The following is an 11,680-nucleotide window of genomic DNA, read 5'->3' on the forward strand; positions in this document are numbered from 1 at the left end:
CTTGCACATTTTAATAAAGTTGAACACTTTTATTAGGAGGATGGCCGATACGAGGGTCCAACCTTGGCTCAAGCTGTTGAGTTGTTTGGAGGGAGACGCTGGAGTACAAGAAATGCAAGCCCAGGAAATTTTGCAAAAAACCTAGAGAAGCCAGGTGTGCAAAGAAACAACACTTTAGGAATCAGTACAGCTAAGAAGAAAAAGAAAGTGCTCATGAGGGTAGGAATGTTTTGTTAATATTATTGCATGGATTATTTAAGATTTATTATGTATTTACCCATCATGAGTTTTTACATAAATAATTGGTATTTGTTTAAATTTCATTTCTTTAGAAGTGATGCAGTTTTTCCTTTTCCTTTTTGTTTTTGTTTTTATACATACACAATAGTATAAAAGTTTGCCTGGGCTAAATAAAACTAGAAATAGAATGTTTTCAGTGGTATTTTGAATTGGGCCTTTGTATTTACAAATCTAAGGAGAATAGAATTACATACATTTGAAGTATAACAGCATTTTTGATTATGCAGAAAATACCATTTTGCCATGCTGCTCAGAAAATATTAATTTGGAAGCAGAATCCAATTATGTCAGATTTTACTATCATTCTTTCTTCAGTGCTGTAGTCCAGTCAAAATCATTCTGGCTTTTCCAAAATTACTTTAAAAAAACCCATAGCTTGACCCACCAATGAGTATGGTTATTAATTATGTTCCATATGCAACTTTTATAGCCTTTTGATTCACCAAATGACTTGATAGCTTTTCATGTAGCTGTGTAACTTACAAAATGGAAAGTGGTTGAAATATGTATTCTAAGATGTTTATTGTGAAAATCACTGTTTTAAGGGTGAAAGTGGAGATGGCACTGATGATGAGATGGCAAGTCGAAAAGCAAGGCCTCTCAAGGAAAATCGGAATAGAAGTGGTTCAGACCCTCAAGATATTGATGAGCAAGAAGAAACAGGTAAAAATAAAAGCAACAATAATATTAATTGTATGCCGCCAAACTCTCAATGACTCTGAACAGCTCACACAATCAAACAAAGAAATTACAGTAATTTTTTTAAAAGATAAAGATAAAAGATGGTAACTAGCTGATATACTTCATTGGTCTAGTGGTTAAGGAAACGGGCTAGAAACCAGGAGGCTGTGAGTTCTAGTCCCCTTAGGCATGAAAGCTGGCTGGGTGACCTCAGGCCAGTCCCTCTCTCTCAGCCCAACTCAACCTCACAGGGTTGCTGTTGTGGGGAAAAGAGGAGGAGGAAGGAGTGTTAGGTATGTTCACTACCTTGAGTTATTTATAAAAATAAAGGCAGGAAAACAAACAAATAAATAAATTTGGACAAAGGACCTAAAGAAATGCTTCTGGGAGAGTGGTCCATGCATACTGAGTCTTCCAGTTTAATTGCTACTTTTGATTCTACTCACAAAATTTGGGAGTGGCTTATTGGGGAAAACAGCAAATTAAAAATAGGAACTCAGGCACTGCAATTTTAAAAAATTCTGAATGCGTGTTCTGCTTGAATATGGTAGCTTAACATATTTTTAGAAACTTAAATACTGAGAAAGTAAGCATTGCTAAAATAACTGCCTAACACTGATCTTTGGCCAAAAAGTTTGCCCCATTGAAGATATTCAAGCTTTGATTTAGTTAAAGAGAGGGTCCATTTAAAATATTTCAGTTTACACCCTCAACAGCAGTATGTGACACACATGTGCAGCCTTCAAGATTAACAGCGTGAAAAATTGTGGTGAACATCTAACTTTGGTTAGTTTCAAATAAGAAAACTTCACCATGAATTCTGAAGCTAGCTAGGTAAAACAAATCATTGTTGTGGAGTTACAAATATTGTCTTCGATTGGTAAATCATAGTTGGCCAGGGCTGCAGATCTGGGAAAGCAGCAAACTATGGTCCACCAAAAATGGGATATAATGTAGAATTCAGATGCTGAAATAAGCAACGCATGTTGTAGCAATGTTTCTCTCCCTCTCCTCCTCTAATATAGCTGCAAAGAGGAGTTTGAAAGTATTACTTTATTTTTATCAACTGCTGCTTATCATTTCATCCAAACTGCTTAATTTTAATTACAGTTTGTTTGAAACAAACCAGCTTCAAACCATGGGCTAAGACACTAGCTTGTTGGAATGTATAGTTATTAAGATCTACTGCAGGTGAGTAAAAAATTCAAACAAAAGCTTATCATCTCCTACCTGTGGCCAGAATGATGGCTGAAGAGGGAGGAGGGGACACATGCAAACTTAAGTCACGTACAGATTCATAATAAAACATGGTATGTTTGAAGTGTGAAATTAATAATATTTTGAATTAAATATTAACTTGTTCAGACTACTCTGTAAAGGTTATTTTTCATTAGAAGTTTATAATTAGCAATATCATTAAAGGTTTTTATATATCATATTAAATAAATTAATAATAAGCATTACTTTTTTCTGACACAGAAAAGATTGTCTGAAAACTTAGTCTTCCTGAAACATAATAACATAATAATAACCAAGGGTGGCACATGTAACACCTTTACTGCACAAGCTGCACTGGGTTCCAGTTTGCTTCTGGGTCCAATTCAAGGTGTTGGTTATGACCTTTAAAGCCCTACCTTTAAAGCCCTACATGGCATGGGGCCAGGCTACCTGAGGGACCGTCTCACCCCCATTACATCGACCCATCCCACCTGGGCATGCAGAGAGGGCATGCTACAGATCCCATCTGCTAGAGAGTTCCATCTGGTGGGGTCACGAAAACATGCCTTCTCTGCAGCAGCTCCTGCCCTTTGGAACATTCTTCCCACAGAATTGAGTCAGGCCCCTTTGCTCCTGGACTTCCGCAAGCAATTGAAAACCTGGTTTTGTCATCATGCCTGGGGCGGGAAGGAGAACAGCTCTTCTCGGGGATGGCTAGCTCCCTAGAATTGCCGTGTTTTGCTTACAGATTGAGAAAGAACTTTGCCATCTGGATTCTGTTACATTTTAGTATATTTATATTTTATTGTTTATATTGTATTATTGTATAGTATCTATTATATTGTGGTTAAATGTTTTTTACTGTAAACCACCCAGAGTCCCTCCTTGAGGGGGAGATGGGCGGTGATAAATTTGACAGACAGACAAACAAATAAATAAATAAAAGAATTATAGGATATGGCAGTAATCATAAAAATCTCCTTTGTATTCCATGTTCTTTTCCATAACCGGAAATATGTATCATTAAAAATATTTATTTTAGTCTTTCCCCAAATATTTATAAAATACCTATTATAGCACCGCAAATCCAACTGTTTTACTTTGTGGCTTAGTCCTCTTCATAAATATTCTGTCAGTAAAAAAATAATTTCTTGTCTCAACTTTGTATTTAGTTCATTGTTTCCCTAATTTTGGCAAAGTCCTTGATTTTTAGTCCTATGCTCAACAGAACTTGGTGGTTCTGTTTGTCTAAAGCAGTGTTTCTCAACCTTGGCAACCCTAAGATGTGTGGACTTCAGCTCCCAGAATTCCTCAGCCAGCATGGCTGGCTGAGGAATTTTAGGAGTTGAAGTCCACACATCTTCAAGTTGCCAAAGTTGAGAAACACTGGTCTAAAGAAACCACTGCTCTGCCTGAATGAAATTATTTACTCTAATGAATATCAGAAAGATGAACATTGCTCTTTTTCTTAGATAGAAGGGAGTAACTCCCAGAAAGGGAAATAAAATGAGGGACAGCAATACTGGTATTTGTTACTGGATACTTTCTAAAGCATTTTGAACAGTTGCTTTCAATACTTTACTTTTTGTCTGACAAATGCTTGTGTATAATATGAAATTGTGTACACCATTTCATATATTAGACAGGAAACTCAATAAAATATACTTGTTTAGTTATACTTTATTTGACTGGGCATCAGATGTGGGTCAGATAGGACTTTTATCTATATACTACTACTAAAACTCTCCTGTTTGTGTGTAACCTTTAACTGGGCGAAACATTGCATTGTAGGGCAACAATTTTTGAACCAAAGTACCTCAAATTGGCTAACTCTGGGACCCATAACTCCCGTGGAATTGAAATTTGGAAAATGTTATAAAACATTTTATGACACAAAAATTATCATAAAACATTTTATGACATAATACACATAAAACATTTCCTGTGGTCAACTCCTGATGTTTGACTGCTATACATTCAATATGAATGACGTGGGCTATTTTCAAGGCAGATACATCTCTGAATATCTCCCTAAATTTTTAAGAATTTTTCCACTGAAGTCAGTACAGTAGAAACTCTGCCATTGTTGAAGGCATTGAGGAATCTCATAAGGAAATATTTCTGAAATGATGACCCAATGGGTCACAGGTAGTCTAGTTGGTAAATAAAAATCATAAATAAAAAATTACTTCTATTTATTGTTAGATCCAACTCTTCTGGTTACTTTTACTGGTGCAAACACTCTGCCTTCTAGAAGAACACAGTCACTGACTACTTCTTTGCCACCTAGTGTAACACCTGTAGTCTCTTCACCTGTTAGACCACAGTCTTCTCCAGTGATGTCACCATCAGTAAAAAATCAACCTAGGTAAGAAGAAAATGTGACTCAACTTTATTTTTCAGCCTGTTGAGTGTTGGCCATGAGTTTGCCTTTTATTTTAAAGTGTACCATCCATGGTTTAAAAAAGGCTTGTTTTTATTATCTGAGAAACTGATTGTCAACAGCTTTTTAAAGTTATCACTTGCGTTTGTGTAAAAGAATTGTACTTGTGACTGTACATAAACTCAGAATTTGGGGACCATGGGAATTATCCATACAAATATTTTCAGTACAAGATGAGAAACTATTTCCGTTAAAAGATGCAATCTATTCCACAAGGGAGCTAAATGCCTGGTTTCCTTCTAAGGATCGGATGCCATTTTTGTAGCATTTCAAACCTAGTTGTTAGATTCAAATATCTATTCAGCCATTTCACTTGCTTGGCTTTGAACAAATCACTGCCCACCCTATCACTTAGGATGCAGTAAAGATAAAAATGGTATAGTCTATGTTTACTGAGCTGAGCCTTCTAAAATTAGGGTATAATGATAATGCATTACATAAATCAATATGGCTTCACTCTTTAATCAAGTAGTTGAAATTGGCCTTGTAAGGACAATATGTCTAGAAGAAAAATACAGTATTACAATAATTAGTCAACTACTTTTACTTAACCTTAACATCAAATAATTCATTTTTTTTTTAGCACCTGGAGCAGTAGTAGCTGGCATGGAAGAGGTAAAGGAGGACTGAAGGGCTTCCAGACTTGCATGGCTTCTGAAAGCAATATGAGTTTTGTTGAATTTGTAGAGCTCTTCAAGTCTTTCAGGTAATAACTACTGGCTGCTTCTACACAACCACATCCAATGCATAACTAAAAATAATAGGTAATAAAAATAATCTATATGTTACAGTGTACGAAGCCGCAAGGATCTCAAGGATCTTTTTGATATATATGCCATACCATGCAATCGTCTGAGTCCTGATTCAGCTCCACTGTATACTTCCTTGAAGATTGATGAGAACACAAATGGACTCCAGCCTGATTTAGGTAAAACCAAGGAATGTAATTTGATGTTAGTGACAGCAGTTTGGTTTTATATCTGGGTTGCCTAGGTCAAATTTGTAACTCCAATATAGATAGTCCTCGCTTAACGATGTGGTCATAAAGCACGATGTCACATGACCGCATCATTTAGCAACAGCAATCCTGGCAGCCCCACTGCCATCATTAAGCAAGGATCGTGTGTTGTTAGGCAAGAACCTCACGTGACCGGGACTTGCAACTTCCTGCTAGCTTCCCACAAGCAAAGTCAGAGGGGAAGCCATCAGGAAGTTGCAAGTCCTGGTCATGACAAGCCTTTCCTTAGGGGCTTGCAAGCAGGCCGGCAGGCGGGTGAGTGCTGTGGAGTGCGGGGGCGGGTGCTACAGCCAGCGCAAGTGGGGCCCACACTTGCCCTGCTGCCCAGGGACTCCTCGGGAGAAAAAGCGGCAGGAGTGGGAGTGACTTGTGACCTCTTGCCGGCTTCCCCATTTACTTGTGGGAAGCCAGCAGGGAAGGTCACAAATGGTGATTATGTGACCATGGCACACAGTGACATCATAATTGCAAGCTGGTTGCCAAGCACCCAAATCATGATCACATGACCATGAGGATACTGCGACGGCCGCAACTACGAGGACCCATCATAAGTCCCCCATGTTTTGTGCCATTGTGAATGGTCAATGAATGGGTGGTTGTTCAATGAGGACTACCTGTAATAATTTTGTATGCTTGTTGGCCAAATATTTCTTTTTCTTACAGTCTAATGAAGTGCAATGAGGGGTAAATCACATTATGACATCATCATCATCCTAAACACAAATAATTGCATATGGCTCATCTCCCTTCCTTAGCTGGGCTTATTTTCAAAAGCACAAATACATTTCCAACTCAGAACCTGTAAATCATGGTTTCAGCAATGTTTTCTAAACCATGGACTCAGCAAAATATTCTCCAAATATCATTGGCTATTTAAAGACTTGAAAAAACCGGCATGAATATTCTGTGAAAGATTTGATCGTGTTTTTATCTTTCAGATTTATTAACGAGGAACATATCAGATTTGGGCTTGTTCATTAAGAATAGGCAGCAGTTATCGGACAACCAGCGACAAATATCAGCCGCTATTGCTGCAGCAAGCATTGTTACTAATGGCACTGGAATAGAGAGCACATCTCTGGGAGTATTTGGTGTGGGAATACAGCAACTTAATGATTTCTTAGTAAATTGCCAAGGAGAACATTATACTTACGATGAAATCCTCAGTATTATTCAGGTGGGTAATGCCACATTTTTACAATGCATATATTTAGTTGACTTGCTCTTCGTATTTTCACATTGCTTTTTAATCCTTCTGTAACAGTCTCTGTGGGATGGTGCCTTGGGCTCAAAAGGCACAGCAAATGAAGTTTGACTAAGCTAGAGACAGCCAACATGTGAACATTCTAACCCAAACCCAGTGTTTTTAATTCATATTGATTACCATGGTAAAACAGTTGAACCCTGTGAAGATTTCATATGGAATGTCTGTACTTGATTAAAAACTAATGAATTAGGGATGGATTGCTTGCACTTACCAATAAATAAGTCTAAACTAGTGTTTTCATTCAGCTGCTAGCTCCAGGGATTTAGTTAGCATCACATTTCTTACTTAAAGCAGTAAGCACGATGCTCTAAAGTGAGAGAAACAAACCTACAGAATGTCAAGGCTTTGAACTATAGTCTTCATGGAACTCTTTCCAAATCAATCTCTCTATAGTATAGAGAGTAGTATCTACCACAGAGCTGCTATGCATTCTGGAATATAACTGAGATACATAATTCATGGAGTGAATTGGCCATGACAGGTCCGATCTGTTGAGGCCTCAGCATTTTCCTAAATAATTGAGTATGCAGCCTAGAACAGAGTTTGCCTCATTCCTGTGGGTTGCAGCTGGGTTAGCAAGTTGTCCTTCGTGGAAGCTTTTTTGCTGTGAAATTTGAAGCGCATAGACACAATTGCAGTCTATGCTCGTTAGCCCGTTTGTCCCCCTCCTGAATTTGCAAGTTATTCCAGAATGTAGGAAGAGATTAGAATTGTTCTAAGTACCCCATCCATCCTCCCATTCTTGGCACACTGTAGACGTCTTGTAGATGTAATGATTTCCCATCCTGTAGGATGTTGCTAGAAGCCTTGCAACCAAGGTCAAGGTTAATCGGAATCTGCATGAGAAACTCTATCTGTAAAGGCCAGAAGGTATTAAGAGACTGTGCCATGGTATTTGTAGTACTTGGATAGGAAGGCATGAAGGGAGAAGCCTGAACCCTCCTTATTTATTTATTTATTCATTTATTTTGGTAGGAAAAAGATTGCTTGAATGTGTCGAACATTCAGTTTGAAATGAGAGATTCGTCTGTCATGACCTTTGTAACATGCAGAGAACTGGGAAGCTCAGTGTCATACCAGATTGAGTAAAGCCAGAGACAATATTAGTTCCTCCTTCATCTACTACTGACTTCCTCAGGCACCCAGCACAAAGTAGTGGTATTATTCATTCAGTGCCCCTACTGCCCCCTTTGTCTGGCAAAAATCCAGTGTTGCCTTTGCCAGTGTTCTCAATTTTGGGCAGCAAGATACTGTAACAGAATTGCAGTAGGCATGAAGCATGATGGGATAGCATGGTGCCTTCATTCCTTTTCTCATTAAAAAATAGAACTGTTTTTATATTTCTTTAGCTTTAGAGTACTAAATAATTTTTCTGTAGAGATCCATTTGACCCAATGCAGTAGCTTTTGATGAGAGTCAGTTTGGGTTAAGTGTAGTGGTTAAGGCACTTAATGTGGAGTAGGGAGACCTGAGTTCTAGTCCTGTCTTAGGTATGGAAGCCCACAGAATTATTTGGGGCCAGTCACTCTCTCTCAGACCCAGGAGGAAGGCAATGGCAAACCATTTCTGAAAATGTTGCCAGGAAATCTTCCAGGACTCACCCATGTAAGTCAGAACTGCCTTCAAGGCAGAAATCTCGCCCTCCCCCCCGCCAGTGTTCATGCCACTTCATGGTATGGAAGTAGGGAACACAGGCTGCACAGGTGGCTGAAAGTCGTGAGGTGCAGAAGAGAAATACTGATTACTGTGTTTATCCCCCAGCATTTTCCCCTCCACTAGTTTTCTTCTGGCTAGGTTTGAAGGCCAGCAACGGCTAAGATGAATGGGGTGGGAGTGGAAGGGGGTTGGTCTCTGCATAGTTGAAAATTGACAGATGAGGAAAGCTTTATTATTCTCTTCCAGTCTCTCCTTTTCCACTTGATATTTATGCCCAGTGCTGCCTTTCCTTTTTAGATGCCATCTTAGCGCACAGCTTCATTTGAAAACCCAGGTCTGCCATTATCATATCTCATTAGCTGCGCCAATTGTATATTGTATTTATTTATATGTAAAAACTGAGTGAAAATGGATGTTTGTTACATCTCTTAATTCTCACCCTTTTATTGATATTCTTCTTCTGTCTCTTACAGAAGTTTGAACCAAGCATCAGTATGTGTCAGCAGGGGCTAATGTCATTTGAAGGATTCACACGGTAATTATCTTTGGATATCCTAATATACAGTCAAGTTGTTTTATATAACTTTTATGAATTTTAAAAAATCTGTATCTTAGGTTTTTGATGGATAAAGATAATTTTGCCTGTATGAATAATGAGTCTCAAGAGAACATAGAAGATTTGCAGTTTCCACTGTCATATTATTACATCGAATCTTCACACAATACATATCTCACGGGACATCAGCTTAAAGGAGAATCTTCAGTAGACCTTTACAGCCAGGTATACAAAGTCAATCTGCTGCGTCTTTTTTCTAAAAGGATTTGTTTATTTATTTGGAAAGTCAAAAAAGCATGACCTTTCAAATGTTCCAAGTACTTGCTTGTAAAATGTAGGAAAATAAGATGTGTGGGAAAGCAGTTTGTATGCACAGTTGTGCTCAGATGCTTTTTTTATAATTATATATTTATGCTTTGTTCTAAGTTTTCATTTGAGAGTCATAGAATTTAGACACTAGCCAGTCTGATCTAACCTGCTAAAATTAGACTTTCCCACAGGAAAGACTGAGCTAATATGTTGTTTCTTTTAGATGTCAAGGCACCATTCAGAATAATGTAACTTGTGCTGAAAAGATGATGAGTTTGTAGCAAAATTATTACTCAAGAGAATGTTGCTTCTAAGAATATTATATAATATTTTAGACATACTTTCCAAGCAACTGACCCACATGAAAACAAATACTACTTTCCAGAGATTCAGTTTTATTTGTGTGCATATTGGAGGGGCATTACATTTAAAAGAACTGCAGAAGCATCTCACTTACTATGTGTAGAAATTATTGATTAACATTTTGTTAACACTGAATGAAATATTTCCTGGTTTTGCTGCAATGGATGCTTCCAGAGTAACAATTTTTAGCACTATCAATCAAATGACATTGCACAATTATTCCCCCCCAATTGATTTTCTCTTGACGGAAAAGATGGAATTAGTTGTGGGGAAACATCTATATCCTCAATCCAAAAAGAGGCAGATATTTGTCTAGTACAAATCTAATTTGGAAGCATTCTTGATGTGCATGCCAGGAGAAGGTGCATGCATCCCAAACCAAAGTTAATTTCCACATTTATTTTTCAAGATGTATTTAAAATATAGTATAATGTGTGAATTTATTTCTAAAATAGAAGACGCTCATAAAACATAATCTGTGTCTGATTTTCATTTTGTTTATGTGCAAACATTCAGTTAGGTAACATTCAGTTAGGTTTATAGTAGAAATGTATTTTTGAGTAGACTATTCTATCCTTATTAGTAAAATAGATTATTTGACCAAGTGAGTTTAATATTTATATAGTACTTTACAGTCGTTTTCTATTTATAGGTCAGCCACAATACGCTTACTGAAAGGCTTGTAACTCTACTCCTTCTGATCTATTCATTTTTATTCATTCTTCTGATGGAAGACATTTGTCAGCAGGTCAAGGAGAGAGATAATTTTTGGCAATTTCTCTCTCCCTCTCAAATCTTATCACCCCCCAAATTTGCACCATTAGTGAAGTGATCATCATTGGATCATACGCATAAGAAATTTGGACCATAATCAAAACCTATTCTCTTCTATTAAAACTTACTCTACCAGAATATTATAGGGACGTGGTGGCACTGCGGGTTAAACCGCTGAGCTGCTGAGCTTGCCGATCGGAAGGTCGGCGGTTTGAATCCGCGTGACGGGGTGAGCTCCCGTTGCTAGTCCCAGCTCCTGCCAACCTAGCAGTTTGAAAATGTGCAGATGTGAGTAGATTAATAGGTACTGCTTCGGCGGGCAGGTAACGGCGTTCCGTGTAGTCATGCCGGCCACATGACTGCAGAAGTGTCTACGGACAAATGCCGGCTCTTCGGCTTTGAAACGGAGATGAGCACCGCCCCCTAGAGTCAGACACGACTGGACTTCATGTCAAGGGAAACCCTACCAGAATATTGGTCTAGCTACATCTATTATTGAGATAAGCTACTGTAACCAAATAGATTTATTCAGGGTTTGTGAGTTAGTAGGATCACGTGTGTTGGCCACGAATGATTATGATGGGAAGGTCAAGGCATAACAAAGCACAGCCAGGAGCATCCTAAGATAGGAACAAAAAGCATTTCTCCGGGTTTTATGTAGTTTAGTTGAAGTAACATCAGTGATGGTCCACTTATAGGCAAGACCATCAGTGAGGCACTTGTCAGAATTTACTATGACAGATAGGAATGGGAAAGCCAGAACATTTCCTGTTACAGTCTTGAATATTTGTAAATGGATTTTAACTGGAATATGATTAGAGAGCATCAAGAAAGCAACAGCCCTTCTACCCAGCTTCTTCAAGTTTTTGACAAGGGCAGACCAGCCCAGCTTAGGCTTCAATATGATGTATAATCTTATTCTGTAGGATCAATGCATTATCATGCTTTTCTGTATTACAGATTCTATTACAAGGCTGTCGGAGTGTGGAATTAGACTGCTGGGATGGTGATGATGGTATGCCTGTAATTTATCATGGACATACACTCACTACCAAGATAGCTTTTAAGGTATATGTAGTTTATAGTAATACCTTC

The 11,680-nt window shown here is 38.1% G+C and overlaps 1 protein-coding gene across 5 annotated transcripts in view; it reads left to right on the forward strand.

Annotated features, from left to right (window-relative positions):
- PLCE1 (phospholipase C epsilon 1) overlaps nt 1-11,680 on the forward strand; it is a 156,965-nt gene that overhangs the window by 112,748 nt on the left and 32,537 nt on the right. For all 5 annotated transcript variants that reach the window (XR_010068224.1, XR_010068225.1, XM_063307406.1 and 2 more), the window contains exons 8-16: nt 37-219; nt 846-963; nt 4,405-4,567; nt 5,226-5,348; nt 5,434-5,570; nt 6,599-6,837; nt 9,057-9,118; nt 9,199-9,364; nt 11,546-11,653. Coding sequence is in view for 3 of the 5 variants with exons in the window: in XM_063307406.1 (XP_063163476.1) it covers nt 37-219; nt 846-963; nt 4,405-4,567; nt 5,226-5,348; nt 5,434-5,570; nt 6,599-6,837; nt 9,057-9,118; nt 9,199-9,364; nt 11,546-11,653 (1,299 nt within the window). In the remaining 2 variants the exon portion in view is untranslated. The remainder of the gene's footprint in view (nt 1-36; nt 220-845; nt 964-4,404; nt 4,568-5,225; nt 5,349-5,433; nt 5,571-6,598; nt 6,838-9,056; nt 9,119-9,198; nt 9,365-11,545; nt 11,654-11,680) is intronic.

The sequence above is a fragment of the Candoia aspera genome, chromosome 6 (assembly GCF_035149785.1).
Source record: "Candoia aspera isolate rCanAsp1 chromosome 6, rCanAsp1.hap2, whole genome shotgun sequence".
Lineage (NCBI taxonomy): Eukaryota > Metazoa > Chordata > Lepidosauria > Squamata > Boidae > Candoia > Candoia aspera.